Source organism: Balaenoptera musculus, chromosome 11 (assembly GCF_009873245.2).
Source record: "Balaenoptera musculus isolate JJ_BM4_2016_0621 chromosome 11, mBalMus1.pri.v3, whole genome shotgun sequence".
Lineage (NCBI taxonomy): Eukaryota > Metazoa > Chordata > Mammalia > Artiodactyla > Balaenopteridae > Balaenoptera > Balaenoptera musculus.
The window spans coordinates 65,327,835-65,345,976 of record NC_045795.1 but is presented as its reverse complement, the minus strand read 5'-3'; the positions used below and the strand labels follow the sequence as shown (position 1 = coordinate 65,345,976).

Below are 18,142 nucleotides of genomic sequence, written 5' to 3'. Positions count from 1 at the left end.
CTGTAGCTCCTGCAACACTGCATTTGGGTTGTTGACTTAATGAGTAAAAGGAGGGTGCTGAGGTTGTGTCCAGAGTGTCTCCTGGTGGAGGGGTCATAGACAAGCTGCCTATACTGACCTAGGAGAATTTACTAGGCTTGACTTCATGACAAGTGAATGCACAAATCTCTCGGTTTGTGCAAACCAGCTGTGTGGTATGTCTGGTACCACTCCCTCCTTCGTCCAGCTGCTGCCTGGCCAGGGACAGGATGGACCTGGAGACCCTACGGAAGCTTCCCAGCCCCCTAAACTTCACTTGCCAAAGGCATTTTCTTCCCACTTCAGTGTGACATATGACACATAGCAGTCATTTTGGAGAAAGACCAGATGGGAGGAGAATCAGTCCACATGCCAAAACAGAACTGATGGATGGACACATGTCCACTTACTTCTCCAGTCTGTGCTCTCAATCACTTATAGAAGACCAGAGGGAAAATGAAATCAGGGGAAAAAAATCTATCCAGGTAGGAAAAGGCCTAGTCAGAGCCAGCTTGCTGCTGGGATTTGTAGAAATGATTAGTCATTGGAAGGCAAATCTTGGAAGAATGAAGAGATGCAGGGCCTCAGGAGCTGCACCTGGATGCCAGCTGGGCCATGGGCAAGGCAACAGGCAGGCAAGCCCATGCACAGGGGGTCAGAGTGCAGACTCTGAGGCTGTCCTGCTTCCCCACACAATCCAGTTTACCCTGGGCTGCTACTTTCTGCATGGTGACCTCCACAGAGAGGGTCAGGAGCCAAAGGTGAAGATGCCTATGGTGGTGAAGAGGAATGACAAATTTTGCAGGCAAGAAGAGGAGGTAGAGAACGTAGAGATGGGAGAGAATGACGAAGGATGGCTGAGGACAGTTCTGGATGACGTGTTGCTACGGGCTTTGGACTATTCCAGAGATGCTGGGAGAGCTGGCTCCCATCTACAGGGCCCCCTGACCTCTGCACTCTTCTTTTTGTTGTAGTGATGCTGAGGCCTATCTCACCTCCCAGTGAGAAGCAACTCGGGAAATTGGATCCCTGTGTGCATTCCTCCTCTGGGATGGAAAAACAGGACTGAAGAGGAAGGAAGGAAGCCCAAAGAAACAGGTTTCCCTCCTGGCTGAGGTTTGTCGGCACTACCCACTAACATGGGGAATAAGGCAGCTCTCAAGCAAGCCGAAGGCTGGTATGAGGCTACAAACAAGAAACCTGATCAATCTTTGTCCTGCTCAGCAGCGCATCTGGGCTGGCTAGGACAATTTTGCTTGTGTACTAGGGTCTTCAGATGACCCATGCCCTTTGTAGAGTAGGAAAAGGGAGCAAAACTGAAAGGTATAGAATTTGCTTGATGCCTTGTCTGCATACTTCCTTTACTGTTGCAATGTGCAAATCTTTACTTGAATTATGTGAAAAAAACCAGTAAAAAAATTATCAGAAATGTTTATCACCAACCTAGCCCCACCGCCCATGCATTGCTCCCAAGAAAGCTAATTAAGCCCCATTGCTATTAGAGTTATGTGCTTCCAAAGGCTTGTTGTGACATAATGAAGACATGGTTTCTCCAAGTTGTAAGTGTCCAAGTCAAAACATGCTGCTTTCCTTGCCCCTCTGCCTTCCCCCAAACAGGCCTCCAGGCTGGCTTTGCAGATCTCATTCATGCGTGCACGCACACTCATCCTCCTTCAGCCAGTGCATCCCTAACTCTTACTCGGTGCCAGGCCCAGTGAAGACTGTGGGAACTTCCCTCAAGGAGTTCAGTTTGCAGAAGGGGAGAGACAAGCACACAAATGGTTTCCTGTAAACTATAGAAAATGCTACCTCGGGACTGCCCTGGTGGTCCAGTGGTAAAGAATCTGCCTTCCAATGCAGGGGACGCGGGTTGGATCCCTGGTCAGGGAACTAAGATCCCACATGCCGCGGGGCAACTAAGCCCGCACGCCACAACTACTGAGCCCGCGCGCCACAAATAGAGAGAGAAAACCTGCCTGCCGCAATGAAAAGCCTGCACACCACAACAAAAATCCCACGTGCTGCAACGAAGACCCAACACAGCCAAAAATAAAATAAATAAATAATGAAAAAAAAAAAAAGAAAATGCTACCTCAGTTACTATTGCAGTCCTTCCCACTAGGATCCCAGTTTCCATGGAGTTGCTTCCACCTACCTCTGTTCCATGGATGGGGAGCGGGGGGAACAGGTCAGGTGGCAAGTCATGCCCCTATGCCCTCTCCTAACCAGCCCATGTATCCTACTCCAGGCAACAGAGGATCAGACATGACTTGGACAGTTCACGGGAAGGGGAAGCTAGTTCAACCCCTTCATCAGACTCAGTTCCACATGTCTTCAGGGAAGTCTATTAAAGGGAACCCTACCTCCTGACCCTCTGTGGCTCCACTACTGCAAACCCAAGCCCATTACTGAGAATTACCCTTTACCACCAGGGATTTCAGGCCATGGGACATAGCTACTCTCTGCACTGAGCTGTATCTTTGCCCTGATCAGAGTGGATTATGATAAGGTTTGTTTGTCCAGGGAGCTTCTAGGAGCCACTGGAAGAATTCCTGCCTTCCAGGAAAGATGGACAGAATAGGGCAGGTCAGTGAAACAAAACCCTTATGGCAAGTAGAAAGGTCCACAGTCCCTTAGGCCTCTTCTAGGATGGATGATTTCAATTCAGTTAAATTCAATTTAGTTAAATTTAAATTTCAGTTCAATTTGGCACTTTTGAGCCCTAGAATAAAGACAGCATCATGCTAGGCCCCAAGGATGCAGCAGAAATCAAGACTGTTGAGCTTACTCCACCCTCACTGAACTTGCAATCTCCAAGTCTGGCCTTTGTCTGCCTGCTGCTCAAACCAGGCCCTGAATCTGTAGGGCTTGACTGCTGGCCCTCCGTGCAGGACCACTACCATCCCCTGCAGCCGTGGGTGTGGCCAAAGCACCACCAGGCCAGACCAGGCTATAAAGGCTGAAGTCACACTCAGGTTTCCCCGGGGTTCTGGGGTGGGTAGCAGCAGGGATCAGTCGCACAGCAGCATCTGGGTTAGCACTGCTAGTTATGTATTAATAACTCCCCCAGCTGGCAGGCCTGGCATGGGCATCAGCTTTCCGAGAAGGTGGCCTTTCTGACCATAAGCTAACAGTACAGACTGAGGAATTCCTAGTAAGGCTGAACAAAGTACATCTTCCTCTTGCTTTCAGAGAACAGAAAGGTCATGTGTTCCGCTGAGCCCTCCCTCCCCCAGTCTTTGCTCATTTCAACCAAGCCCTCCCTCATCCCCGGATCTGCTCCAGGGATCTTCTTGGGTCTCAGAGGGTGGTTGTGTCCCTCTCCTAGCCCTGCCTGGCCTAGGGCCTCTCTGAGGAGAGGAGTAAGCTGATTGTACTGCCTGGGACCCAGGGTGGGCCTTGGGAGGCACAGTGGCTGCTGAGTCAGAGCCATTGGGGTCACACTGGATGCCTCCTTAGCCTCTCATTTGCCCTCTAATCACTGTACTGGACACAGGAACGCTGGCCTCCCCCCTACACACATATGCACCATGTGCTCCTCAAACAAGAGGAGGACTCCATCCCCTTCAGCATCCCCCGAGCCCAGCTCCTTGTCCAGCCCAACTAGGCACATGTTCCCTGAGGGCGAGTTCATCCAGGACAAAGCTGGTCCTCTCCCACAGGCACACCCGGAGGCAAGCTGCTGCCACCTCCCATCAGGACCTCCCCATCCCCTGCCATCGTGGGCTGGAGCCAGCCCCTTTCTTCACCTTTCTCTCCCAAGACCTTTTGCAACAGAGATGCTGAGGGAAATGGGGCATGATCCCTGGGAAAGGAGCTGGCCTAACCTGAACTCCCAGCCATTTTAGCAAGTCCCAAACCTGGGCTTTGCCCTCTACAGCCTGAGGCTGCAACACCATGAGGACACAAGGCAAGAGTACACTCAGCCCTGCCTTTGGGAGCTCTAGCCAACTGCCAAATGGATGGTCTCTGCTGTCCTAGTGAGTGCCCAGGGCTGTGGAGACAGCTTTGGGCAGGGTGTTCCCTGGGCCTTCAGGGTGCCCCCACTCCAGGGTCGACTCAGAGAAAGTGTCATCTGCTACCCCATCCCTGTCTGTTTCTACTGCCAAGTGTCTTCCCCTAGGGGCACAGCAACTGGAGCCGCCTGGCTTCCATCCAGGACCCTCCCAGATCTGCAGCACTTTAGGCCGTGTCCTCAGGAGCTCTCAGGCTGGAGGAACAGGAGACTCAGGGAGCATCCAACAAGCGCTGAGCCCTACTGTGTGCAGGCCCCATGCTGGCCTCCACCGCAGGAATCCTGGAGGTTTACAAAAGCTAAGGTGCAAAGGAAAGGTCCTTATTCCTTCCTGCCTAAGTACATCCGAATTCAAGGTTTGCCAGCATGGCCCCAGTAACAGAAGCCATCTGGAAGCCTGGGCCCCAGACTCGCCCCTCCCATTTATTCTCTTCTAGCTTCCCTTTCTGAAGGAGAACGGCCGCGGCGAAAGGCAGGCTCCAAACGCCAGCAACTCGCACCCTAATGCCCTCAGGGTCTGTGCCTCCGTGGCTGAGCGAGAAAAGACCCGCCCAGTTAAAGCGCCAGTCCGCGGCCTAACTCGGAGCGGCTCTCGGCAGCAGGCCCTACCGCCTTAGCCCTGCCTACAGCCCCGCTCGGCCCCGCCCCGCTCTAGGCTTGGTCCAGTGCCCGGCCGTCTCAGCTCTGCTCTAGGCCGGGTTCCACCCTCCCACAGCCAGCCTCCTCTGTTACTTAACCCCGCCCACAGCCTGACTTGCCCATTGCTGTCAGGCTTACTCCAGCCTGTGGCGCCACCTCCTGGGAGCCCATGGACACTGTCCCCCCTCTTTGGCCCAGAGCCCCAGGCAACTGGCTCTCCGCCGGGCTGACATGGGGCACCCCTGAACCACTACCAAGGTTGAGAGCTGCCCCTGCTACCGCCCGGAAACCACCCAGGGGCACCTCCTGGACACACGGAGCCTTCACAGGGACACAAACAGACCAACTTAGCCCCACCCCAGCTGAGACTCTAGGGTCACCTCCATCAGTGGCTTCAGGTTAGACATTAAGCAGAACTTCCTGAGGCCAAGGGAGCAAGGGCAGGGTCATTTCCTGGGCTCCTGCAGCTAGGTCTTGGGGTGAGGTATGTGTCCCTGAACTCTGCACTGGGGACAGCTTTTCCTGGTATTTATCAGTGTGGTATCCTACAAGTAATTGACCCCCAACTCCCCACTCTGGGACTCAGTCCTATCTGCAATACAGGACCAGTCTCAGCTCTGGGTCTTGAAAGTTGTGAGTAGAGCAGCAGCCTGGGGGCTGTCGGTGGAGATGGTGAGGACCCTGTGGTGGTGGGAGTGAGCCCATCAACACTGAGGGCAGAGGGGCCAGTGAGGGCCCCAGTGGCCAGGTCTCCAGGCTGCCCTTGCTCCATGCTGCCCTCAGGTGTAGGAACAACCCATTCCCAGCAGATGGGAACCCTCACTTTGAATCTCTTGCCATATCTTCTCTGGGTCTGCTAGGGTCCTCATAAGGGAAATGGTGCCATCTCCCAGGGGGGCTTCAAATAATTTTTTGCTGCTCTACAAAATGAACAGAATTTTACAATCTGAAAAAACCTGAAGTGTTTAGGTCACACTTAGAATTGAACCTGCTTTGCCTTAGCCACAGTACCTGGACCCTTGCCCTCTCTGGGCCTCAGTCACCTTGCCTCAACATGGTGATTGAGAAGGTAGCGAAGCAGGAAGCTTTAGCTTAAAAGCATTAGCTCATTTGTATTTTTAAGATATAGTAATAGAGAGAGAGGAGTGAAGCTCACCCTTGAAAGACTGATGCTTGAGTGGGGCCTTCCATGCTTTAGAGCAGCCAGGGAAGGGCCTCTTGTAGGAGATTCTTCTGCTTGTTGGGAACAAATGGAGGTGGGTGAGTCATTTGGAGCCTCCAGTCCCCACCAAACTGGTGATGTTCTAGAGAACTAGGCTGGCCAGGAGCTCTTAGACACCCCAATATTCTGCAGCCAATGCCCTGGCCCAAGGCAGTACCTTTATACCAGGAAAGAATGAAGAGTCTTCTAGCCTTGCTTGGATTCTCTGACCCTTTTACAGGCAGATGCATTGGGGGTGACTTGTTATCCCAATTCCACTCCCCCAGTTCCCAGGGTTTCTCAGAATCCCTTGGAGAACAGCACTGTCCTATCTCACAGATGGGGAAGCCAGGCCAAAGGGATCCTGGGAGCTTGCCCTGGGTCAGAGACAGAGGGGGAAGGCAGATTTCTGTGGGTCTGACAGCTCCCCCTCCCCTCCCCCACTGTAGCCCTTTTTTCCTGCCCCTTTCCTACATCACCCTCTCTAGCTTGAAAAAAGTGAGTAGACAGTCCCTATCCCCACCAAGGAGACCTGCCAGGAGTGCTGTGGGGCAGAGGCCCGCCAGGCCAAACATCAGATATTCCTAAAGGAGAGGGCAGAGCAGAGGCCAGAGAACCTGGTGGCTTCTCGTCTTCCTACCCTGCTGACCTTACTATTCTCTGCTGAAAGCAGGGATCCCTTTACTCGAGTTCAGGACAGTGAGTCCACTCAACCCAGTGGCTTCAGGTTAGACATTAAGCAGAACTTCCTGAGGCCAAGAGAGCAAGGGCAGGGTCATTTCCTGGGCTCCTGCAGCTAGGTCTTGGGGTGAGGTATGTGTCCCTGAACTCTGCACTGGGGACAGCTTTTCCTGGTATTTATCAGTGTGGTATCCTACAAGTAATTGTCTGACACTCAACTCCCAACTCTGGGACTCAGTTCTATCTGCAATACAGGACCAGTCTCAGCTCTGGGTCTTGAAGTTTGTGAGCAGACCAGCAGCCTGGGGGCTGTAGGTGGAGATGGTGAGGACCCTGTGGTGGTGGGAGTGAGCCCAAAAGAGGCACCAGTTGTTCTGTGACCAATGGCCCTGATCCTGCCTCTGAAGACACAGCTGCTGCATCCCCTGCCTCCCACGCCCTGGCAGTGTCCCAGGACAACCTGCCCCTTCCTGGGCACTAAGTCATGCTAAGGCTACCCAGCTGGCCTGTCCATCCCAGGCAGGGCACTTAGGGGCAGGCCCCCAGAAACTATAGGCCCAATGAGGGCAGAACAGCCTGGCCAGAAACCATTCTCCCCTTCTCCCCACTCCAAGGCCAAGGCCAAGGCCAAACCTGCCTTGAGACTACCTGGGAGATTGGCCAGCCTCAACCCCACAAGGTAGTGGGCAGGGGGTCCAGCATGAGGGACCCCTGTCTGGGACCTGCAGAAGCTGACCCACTCTGGGGCAGACAGCCTGTAGCAAGACCTCTCCCACCATCCTCCCCTCCCGCCCAGTCTCATTGGGTTTTCTGCCCGTTCCTCTCCCCACCCCACACTACAGATGAGGAAATTGAGGCTCAAGGAGATTTATCTCAGCTGGCTCAGGCAGAAGAGGTGCTAAGGAGGGCTCATTGGTTGGCAGAGCTTCCGGTGCACACACCCACCCCTCCCAGAGGCACAGAAATGGTAAGGATGTGAAGGCTATTTGGTCAGCTGCTCAAAGGCCACCTCCGAGTGGGCCTAGCTGGGTCCCCTCTTCCCTCTGTCACATGGACTCCAGTTCCACCCTACACTCATGTTGTGTAGGGGCCAGGGAAAGAGATGCTTGGAGGCAATGGCGTTGTAATAAAGACACTGTTTTATTTAGTTTGATATGTTTCTATACAGAATGCAGAAAACACATCTTAAAATCATATAGAAGGAAATAAAAACACGTCAGTGGTTGGTGAACACTTGAATGTGAGATTGGCTCTCTGTCTCACAGAGTCCAAAGACCACTGCCAGCCGGGCACTCAGGGGAGGAGGCAGCCTGCAAGGGCATTGTTGCTGTTGTTATTCTGTTCACTGCCCCATCGCCTCCTGTTGCTATGGTAACAGGCCATTCTGGGCCAGCCACGTCTCTGCGTGGCAATGCCCGATGGTGGGGTTGCTAGGGGCAACGGAGCTATTTGGAAGGCCTTTCAAAGCCCTCACCTGGAACACTGGAAACTGTTTATCTTTTGGCAAGGTTATCAAAAATAATCTCACCAGGTCAGACTCAGCTTGTGCTCCTGACTCTGGGGCACTGGGGAAACTCCAGCTTGGATCAGGGCTTGGAGGCACAAGGCCCAGTCATCACAGGTCCACTGAGCCCTCATCTACAGGCTTCCCCCACAGTGGCACTGCTCACCCCACCAGGGGACCAGGCAGGAGAGAGAGGCTAGGCCCTGTGGGAGAAGGTGCAAGCGGGAATACCCTCCAGAGAAGGGCAGGGTGGAGACCCCTCCACTCTGACCGTCCCTCCCCTCCTGAGGCAGCACACATGAATCCTCTGCAAAATGGTCAATATGGCTTAGAAGTGGCTGCGTGGTGTGCAAAGGGAGCCTGGGTCCACCCACCCGCCCTCGATCATGGAAGGGATACATTATTGCAAAAGGCATTCCTCCCTAAAAGGTACCCAAAATAACTCTCAGACATCAAGAAGTCATGCTCAAAATGGTTTCTTCCAAAGGAGGAGAATCAAAGCTGAGTGGGTGCCCCTGAGTCACGGGACAGAGATGCAGATGGATGGACGGATGTTCTGCTAAAAAAGGCAAAAGAAGCCCCAGTGTAATTCCAGAATTTAAACCATTAGGAAAAGAAGGGGGGAAAAAAAATCAAAATGAGCAAAGCCGTCAGTCCCATGGAATCAACACTAAGAGCTTGTACAAACTGCTGTAAGCATCACCATTTTTAATCTTTTTTTTTAATAAAACAATTTGAGGCTGTATAAAAACTTTAGTAAAAAATTAGCTTTGAGAGCCCCCAAATTTTTACTATGAACTATTGCTGGCACTCCTCCCCAGCCACCAGACCTTTCCCAGCTGTTCAAGCCCAAGGCCTGGGACTGGAGCGCCAGAGAAAAGGGGTGGGGTGGGTCAGGGTTGGGCTGTGGACTGTTGGGACAAAGTGGCCAAGGTCAAGTGAGGAAAGAGCATCACATGACATAAAAATATTGCATCTTCACCAAAATGTCCCCCACTGAGTGTTTCAAAAATCCATGATATTCCTTTTAGGAGGGGGAAAAAAAACGCACAGAAAAAGGGTAAAAGAAAACAGGTTGATGTAGTCGAGTCTCTCGACCTCCCCAGGCATCCCCACGAGCAGCTGGCCCACCTGGAGCACCTAGGTTGGGGGCCACGGCCACCACTGCCTCTTGGAGTCCCCTTTCCATGGAAATGAAGACCCCTTGGTTGTGGGCCGCTAGCGTGCATGGGGTGGGGGTGTGGCTGTCCATGGCCTAAGAGGCCCCTCCAGCTTCCAGCCCCTGGCAACAGTGGGACAGCAAACCCAGCACCAGGGCCCTGGCCCCTGAGCCAGGGCCAGGAGGCCCCCAGTCAGGCTCTCTGGGGTATCAGAGCAACGAAGTTTACGTAGTGTGAAAAAATAGGATTCCTTTGATAAAAAATACTGTCCCTTGGTCTTCTCTAAGTTTGAAACACCCTGGGAGCTTATTTTTAGCAAAGCAATTTCCCATACCCACCCCAAAATTACACATACAAGTTTAGGTAAACAGCAGATTAAATGTAAAAACTTAACCTTAAGTTCTGAAAGTCCTTTGAATTTAATCTTTAGCTACTGTTTTCCATGTTACATCCTGCAGCTAGACACACGTGAATAGAAAAAACAGTACAGTTAGTGTTAAAGGCAAAACGCAGAGAGCCGGGAGGCCGCCCAGCACTGCCTGCGAGTTCATTCACGGTTCCTCGCTCCCTCCATCTACCTCTACTCCAAACGGTGCTTTCAGAGCCAGCCTTCAAAAACGCAGCGAAGAATTTTCTATGAACAAACAAAAAGCTGTTAGGCAAAAATTAAAAGTAAAAATGTCCCCAAAGTCTCTCCAGCTGCTTTGGGGTTTAGGAGGACCAAGTGGGCGGGCTTGTCCAGGCCCCGTGTGTGTCAGCGTGTGCTAGGTCAGGTGTCGGCTCCCAGTGGGCGATGGTCTGCAGGCCACTGGTCTCCACAGACAACACCGTGTTGTCTCCAGGGCCCTGCCCTACCCCTGCCTCCACCCAGGCGCTTGTGGGTTAAGGGGGGACATAGGGAGGGGGCGACCGGTATGGGGTCATGTTCTTGGGACGGGAGCCCTTGCCCTCCATGGGGGCTGTGAAGGGCGGCGGGGGCTGGTAGGGAGGCGCATTGGGATCCTCATCCCGCAGGGGTGTGTACTCTCCCACGGTGTCCTGGTTCAGAGGAGTGGTCTCGGGCACATTCTGGTTGGGGTACTCAGGAGGGGGGAGGGGGGCTTTTTCCTCCTGCAGGATAAGCGGCATGCTGGAGGAGGGTGGGGGCTTGGAGTCGTCCAGCTCGTCTGCAAAGATGATAGGCACCCCCTTCTTGATGAAGGTGGCCTGGTCCTCGAGGGTGAGCTTGCCCTTCCTCTTCTTGCGATAGCAGATCATGGCAATGATGCCAGCGATAAGCAGGATGGCTGCAACCACCACGGCCGGAATGACCGTGTGCAGGTAGACATCATCCTCGCTGCTCTTCTCAGGGTCCCTATCTGGCACCTCCGTAGGTGGTGCCTCTGAGGGCACCCTCCTGGGTGGCGCCGCTGGGACAAACTGTAGATGCCGACAGCTGCCAGAGCCTGTCACAGAAATGCTCAAGGCCTTAAAGTCGGGCTCCAAGGCGTTGGCGAAGGCAGCTCGAGGTTTGCCATCATCCTCAGCGATCCTCTGGCTCAGCCCCATGATCTGCTCCTTGGGGCAGGGCTCCAGGGGCAGTGTATTGTTGGTCCATTCCACCACAATGGAGCCCCGGGTGATATTCTGCAGAGTGATGGTGCTGCAGTTGCGGTCCCCAAAGGCGAAGGCCAGCTTCTTCACCAGGGCAATCTTCTTGTGAATGTCATTCACCACAGCTGCTGGGTCACCCACAAACTTGGCCTTGAACCTAGCAGGAGCCCTATCCCCTTGAGGGCGCCTGTGGACATGGATCTCGAAGGCATCCACAGCTGATAGGCCCCCTTTGTCTGTGGCGTGCATGAAATATTCGTGCTTGCCCACGTGGCTGCTGTCAGGCAGGCCATACATGAGCTGGCTGTTGCTGTTGAACTGCACCCAAGACTTCTCGCCTATCAACTGCTGCTCCCGAAGCTTCAGGGTCAGCTTCAGCTTATCAGTGGTGGTGTCCTCGTTGTCATAGAAGGTGTCCGACGGGATCTTCACCTCAAAATAGGTGCCAACCCAGGCATCCACCCTGTCGATATGGTTCTTGAGCTCTGGGCGCTGGTTGGGTTCTCCTCCGCGGGGCATCCCACTGGTGGTGGTGCGGATGCGAGTAGGCGGGGAGGCGGTTTCCAATCTGGTGACGGGAGCTTTGGTGGTGACCCGGGGCACCGGTCGGGGTGTCCGTGGTTTCTTGGTCGGCCTTCTAGTCGTGGTGGTTGAGGAATCAGTAGAAGGTGTGGCTGGTTTTGGCGTGGATACTCGTGGCTTCTTGGTGGTAATTGTGGGAGGGGTAGCAACTGCCGTGGGCTCCACATAGCCAGGAATGGTCATTGTTGGGCGGATCTGGCCAGGAACTGTGGTGCCAGCTTCTGACACCCGAGTGGGCTGGATGGGGCCGAGGGTTGGGGTCTGAATAATGGCACCTCGAGTCCGAATGGTGACTGTGGGCTTCCCAGGCACAGGATCCCTGACTGGAGGAATCATGGTCTCGGTTGGAGGAGCAATGGCTGGAGATGTGGGGGTGGGCACAATTCTGGATGGTGGCTCCTGGATGGCCGTGGTTGGGGGCCCAATGGCAGTGACAGGTGTGGGTGTGGCATGGATCTGCCTCCGGATGCGTTTGGGGAGAGGGGGTTTCTTGTTGGCGATGTGCCAACCCACCACAGGGTAGCCAAGCTGGGCAGACATAGCACCTTCCCTGGCGGGGACCTCCACACCACGAATGTCAGGCACACTGTTCTGGTTCAGGGAGCAGCCCAGCTTCCAGGAGAGCAGGGCCCCATTCTCTACCACCTTTTTTGCATTTCCTGGGCCAGCCATGAAAGCCGACATGTCAAACAGTCTGTTATTCACCACTGGCACCAACTTCATGTTGTGAAGCTCCACTTCTGAGAAGCTCCGCATCCTGTGCAGAAGGTCAATCCTTTGCTTTGGGGTCATCTTGGTGAGGTCAGCATCCAGAATTACTGTCAGGACAGTCACAGGCTCATCGGCAGCACAGACAGATGATACCACCTCACCAGGGTCTGGTGACGCTGCCCGCACAGACTGTGGCTCACTGTGGTCTTCAGGGTAGACCTCGATAGAGAACACACTGGAAGTCTGCGGGACGTGGCTTCCGTTGGCCCCCAGCCGTGCAGCACTCACTGAAATGTAATGCACGCCCTTATCAGTGTCAAGGGGGAGACCCTCCAGGGTGTGGCTCTGTGGGTCCCACTGCAGCCAGGACGGTAAGGCCTCCTTCCCTGCTGCTGATACCTAGAAGAGATGTCAGCATGAGTTAATTGCCACCATCACTGCATAACCCGAAAATGATCACAACAGTTAACCACTGGCCTAACCTGTGTGACAGGCCTGAGGTACAATTCAGAATTCCTGGTGGAGGAACCAACGCTTCTCTCCTGGAGCTCATTTACCTGTCACGAAAGACTGGGGCTGCCAGATGGGCTAGCATGGAAGGCAAATGATTCGCCCAAGGCCACACGGTGGGGAGACAGCAGTTCTGGCACTCAAAACACATGTCTCATCCCAGAGAACTGATGACATGGAGCTCAAGAATGTTGCAGGTTTTTATACCAGTGAAGTGCCCTGCCACCTACTCGTCCACTCTGCCTGCAGAATCAAGCCCGAGTGTCTCATCCCTCAGCACTACTTTCCAACCTTGCCTCAGACTTCTACCCTACCCTCCACAGACACCACAACTTTGCTCAAGGTATATGCCTGGCCTAGAGTGCTTCTCCTGCCCAGAAGTGGAAATGCACGCCGGTCTGGGTGCAGGGACAACTCAATGCCCCCAGATGCCTCATTTTACAACCACCATGTTACATTCAAGTGTAGTGGGGTACATTTGGTTAGCTGTATCTAATGTCTTAACACTGCTTTTCAAATCTCAAGAAAAACTGCAATGCCCAGGGTAGGGGAATGTAAACAATTATTCTAAGAAGAGTGTTTATCAAAGGCATTCCAAGGACCTCCAGTCTCTCTAAAAGAGAATTCTGTAGTCAACTAAGTTTGGGAAATGGACAGAGCTTACCTGTGTCCTTGGAAAGCCGAAGCACAGAGCAGGCCTCAGGAGCTCATCCCCTTTTCCACCCAACAGCACCTCCCAGACTTATTTCAGGGTGGAAGTCCTCCACAGCGACATGACTGGTAATACGTAAAGCCCCCAAGGGAATGCCACCATAAGCTGACAAGAGGGAAACAAGACTCACCTCTTGCCCAGGCCCCATCTATGACTTCTCTCACCTTCGGGAAACACCTATTCCTGCCCCCAATGCAAGAAAGGTGGGATCCACTCTCTGGTCTGCCTAAATGCACTCTCAGTCAGCTCCACTGCCCTGTCCATCAAGTCCAGAAACACAATGGCCAACAGATGGCATGTCTTACTGCCAGCCTCGGCCCAGGAATTGCCCTTCCTGGTCATTGCTTGTCAGGAGAGGGAAACTAAAATGCTTCCCTCCCTGTGGCAGGAAGGCCACAGCTATGGCTGCTGGGTTCCCCAGGGGCTCTGGTTCGTCAGGCTTCCTCCTTCCAAGAGCCAGGTGCCTGAGTGATTGGGGAAGAGACCCTGAACTCATACCTGCTCTTCCCAGCCAGGACCCAGGTGTCCACGCGCATGCCATTCCATCAACCTTATCAGAGACCAGATATTTACCCTGCCTGTAAAGAGATTTCCTACCTCCAGCAAAAAGCCATGGGAAGACATATAACATTATCAGGAGTTGTCCTTTATTGACTGCTCTCTGAACCACTGAGTTCACAGAGTTTCTTTTGTGACACCACATTCCATCAACCCTAGGGTGCACAATCATCTAATTAATGAACCACTAAGAATCCCCCATCCCATCACTCACCATCCACTGCAAACAGAGCCAACATCAGAAATGGTAAAATAACTGTAAACATGGGTGTCTTCAAATCCATGAAAAACACTAAATATAGTCTTCCTTTACAATCTTTTTTAGCTACAAAAATACTTATTACAACTGCTTTGACTGAAAAACCTATGCTTTAAATTTTTTCAGTTCAATTATGTTAAATACAAAAACTGCCACATCCACATATAAACATATAAAGCAAAGGTTGAATGATCCAGTTTTGCAAAAAATGTGAAGCAAAGATGTTAAGGCCAAATGGAGTAGTCAAGGGAACCATGAGATGTTTTACAGGGGTGGAGTAAGAACTTCCTGAGAGGAAGAGAGTAGGTGAGCCAGGGCGTGGACCCAGGTTTCCGGCCACCCAAGGGTATCTCTCCTAAGCCCACTCCATCCCAATGACTACCACTGGAATGAGAGGACACCTGCAAGAGATCGGGCAGAGAAAGGAGAAAGGGAGGGCCAAGAATGGAGCTCTGGATGAAGTCAGCCAAGGAGAAGCCACTTGTAGAGAAGACTGAACAGGGCCAAGAGAGACCAGGAGAGGCTCCAGATGGGTGCCAAGTGGCTGGCCAGGCCCATGGGATATGCCTCAGTGGCCAGGCAGTTAGCCCTGTGCCCAACGCCGTGTGTTCCATCAGCACAGATGAGTAAGCAGCGTCAGTGCTTTTTCAAGTCTGTCTCAATTACGTAAGGGCACTTTATAACAGAGAGAACAGAGAAGGGCCCTCGCCTCCTCAAGCTTCCCTGGCTGGCTCGGCTTCCCTTTCTGCTGACCCCCAACAGCCACAGTTCTGTTGTCAGACATGCCCTAAGGCATAAACCCAGGTTGGTCAAGGCTCCCACACAGCCAGACTTAGAAAATATACACTTATTTGAACTACGCCAAGTAACATTTTAGCATGTTAATAACGTGTAACATAAATAACAAACATTAAAGAAAACCCCAGCTTTCACCAAAGCAAGTTATAATGCTCAATCTCAAACTGGGCGACGGAAGAGCAGAACTGTGTAGCTTCATTTTGGTTACTGAAACAAATTCTTTCACTATGGTCTACCCACAGCTTTAGAGACAACATTTGGGATAAGCCATGTCAGAAAAACAGAGCCAAGCCACTCCACCCTGCACCTGCCCTCCCTTCTGCAAATTCTGGCTCCTCAGGGTACTGGAGCCCTGGCCACAGGATAGGTGTTCAACCTGGATCTACAACCGGAAGCAAACAGTCCCCGGCGTGTTGGGTACTCCTCAGACAAGGAGAGATTCTAACCTGAACGTTCTAAAATCCATGCATCTCTGAGCATCTTGGTACTGCAAACATCAGGTCCAGGCAGCACTTTGGTTGGCAATGATTCATTTTAATAGAAAGGCCACAGGAAGCAAAACAAATCTGAGTTCCACAAGGAACCTACCCAAGTCACAGGGAAGCTGACATCTCTGCATTTTCAAGGCCATTTAGGGAAAGCCCCTGAACTGGGAAGTCTGAACATGCCTGAAGGTCTGGCAGTGTCCACAGTCCCCAAAGGATTCCACTAGCGGCCCCCCTCCCTCTCAAGGGCACTCAGTTGAGGGAACGCTCTGGGATGCAACACCTGCTCTACTGTGACAAAGCAGGAGCCCCTCGGTCCATGGGAACTCTGGACATCCTCCCCAGCTTGCAAAACTTCCAGGCTCTAGACCACTTTTCCTCTCAGGGCCTAAGGGTGAAGTGGGATATGAAAGTTCCTTCTCAGAGACACAGCCCCCATGACAAGCCAGGACTCATCTCTATAAAAACACCATACCCGAAGGGAAGCCCCATCTCCAGGCAGTCTGAGGCTTCATCCAACCTCAGCCTCAGTTTTCTCATATGTAAGAAGGGGGAAAAGATGCCAGCCTTGTATGATCACAGGGCCAGGCACACGCTGGACTCTGTCAGTGCTGGTTCCTCACCCGCCCCTATGGGCTGAAAGAGGACACAGTACACATTGTGAGGCTCCTGCAGGAATGGATCCAGGGCGTGTCCAGGCTCCACTCCCCCATCCTCTTTCCCAAATGGCCTTGGACCCAGCACACACTGAGGCTTTGTCTCCCTGTTCATATCCCAAAGCAGAAACTCAAAGCATCAAAGGGAAGTGGAGAGGCCACAGGAAGAGGAAGCCAGGACCCTATAGGGGAACACGGCCAAGGCTGGGGACCCTCAGGGACTTGCTTACCTGTTAAGACCTGTTTGCTAAGAGTGGATGAAAACGTTGAGGGGCATAGAGGGCAGGGAGAACTTGCTGCAGGTGACAGCCCAAAGCCAGCACTCACATCCTCTAAGTCTAAAAGAGATGTGCTTGATCCTGGCATATTTGCACATGAGATTCCGACTATCCTTGGAATCTTTAGTTTACTCATATAGAAATTTCTGTCCTAGCTGTACTGTAACCACCCACAACTGACCCTCTAAGGACTGCCAGGCTAGAAATGGCAGGCAAGAAGCAGGAATCAGAGCTCTGTGTGAAGTGCTCATAACACCAGCACATGTATTTGGGGTGACAGGCTGTCCCCGGCCATGGAACTCCCCCAGGGTTTCAAGTCACCCCCAGGTTTTCAAGTCACCCTCCATCATTAAATACCAACACTCCCTTGCTGACCTTATAAAGCAGCCATCTTGGAAAGGAGACTTCAGGCAATGGGAACACCTGCAGGAGGCAGAAACTGCAGGAGGAAGCCTGATGTGAGGTCATGGGCTCTAGATCACAGGCCACTCAGAAAGAGCCAGAAATCTTTCCAGTTTCAGCAACCCTCGGAGAGAACATGCTTCTGAGATGGAAGGCAAGCCCAGCACTGAGGAAAACAAGATCTTGAACAGCCACACACCCAATTTTAGAAATCTTGATCCATAAAGTACATCCAAAAACATTAAGAATCAAAACCACAAAACCTGGGCAGACACATAAGGAGTTCTGAAGACTACCTGCCCAGCGATGCCCACAATTAATCACCATGACCAATGATTGGGGAACTGCCAAACGTGAAGGTTTTGGTCACTCCTCAGTCTATACTAGCAGATGACTAGTAACTGACTTCCTATTCAGTTCTCAGACATTCTCTTCAACTTCTTCGCTGGAGCCTTCTCTTGCACAGTAGACTGTCAAACGCTTGGTCTGATAAAGATACAGCACCTGTGCTAAAACACCATGCAACGCAAGTAGAGTCTCTCACTCCAAATCACCATAACATACCTGGAGAAAGAACAAATCGGCAGAGGAGCTTATATTACTTAGTCCCTCATCAAAGAGCAGATTTCTGCCCATCAAAACTGAGGAGCTGGACTCTCACTAGGGCTTAATTAACTATATGACCACTGGTTTCTAAAACCAAGAAAACCTAAGCTTTATCATTCAGAACCCACAAGGTGGTATCTTACCCATGCAGGAGTTACGGGACTTAGAAATGGCAAGCAAAAGTTCCAGAAAGATGGATGAGCACTTTCATATACTTGTCACTTGGGTGAGTTGATGCTGGCCAGCAAAGAGCGATCTTAGGAATAAAGTATAATCAAGAAACTGCATTTGGTGAGAATTCCCCCACACTACAAACCTTTCGGAGGGTCCTTTGAGCCTCAGTGGTGGCACCTTCCAACCAACACCTCAAGACACGACAGCCCCAGGGGTTCAGGCTGGGCCCTTCCCTGAATCCCCAATAGATGTGCCAGAGGGTCTTCTCAGTGGTCCATTTCACAGTGGCACAAACTGCTGCCCTGTGACACCCCACTGCTTGGGCCTCTTAGCAGCCTGCCCTGGCAAAGTCCCTGCCTTCCCTCAGACCTGGTCACTGGTTCCTGGACTCTTCAGCCCCTCACCCCTCACCCAAGCTGCAGAGCTGAGCCAACCCGCAGCCGTCTATGGCTGGGTACCATAGGCAACACCCTGGAGGCACTCACACATGAGGTGATCAAGGCCTCCTTGGGGCAGGCCGACTCTGTGGTGGGCTCCTTTGCTCAGGGGGGCAGGAAATAGTCCCTCTGATGGAGTCAGCTTCCAGTCACGTTTCAGAGG

The 18,142-nt window shown here is 52.5% G+C and overlaps 1 protein-coding gene across 6 annotated transcripts in view; it reads right to left on the bottom strand.

The window, feature by feature from the left end:
* Nucleotides 1–7,675: 7,675 nt before the first annotated feature.
* Nucleotides 7,676–18,142, bottom strand: part of DAG1 (dystroglycan 1) — a 62,468-nt gene continuing 52,001 nt past the window's right edge. For all 6 annotated transcript variants that reach the window (XM_036868247.1, XM_036868243.1, XM_036868244.1 and 3 more), the window contains one exon: nucleotides 7,676–12,503. In XM_036868247.1, the coding sequence (XP_036724142.1) occupies nucleotides 10,101–12,503 (2,403 nt within the window). In that variant the 3' untranslated portion in view covers nucleotides 7,676–10,100. The remainder of the gene's footprint in view (nucleotides 12,504–18,142) is intronic.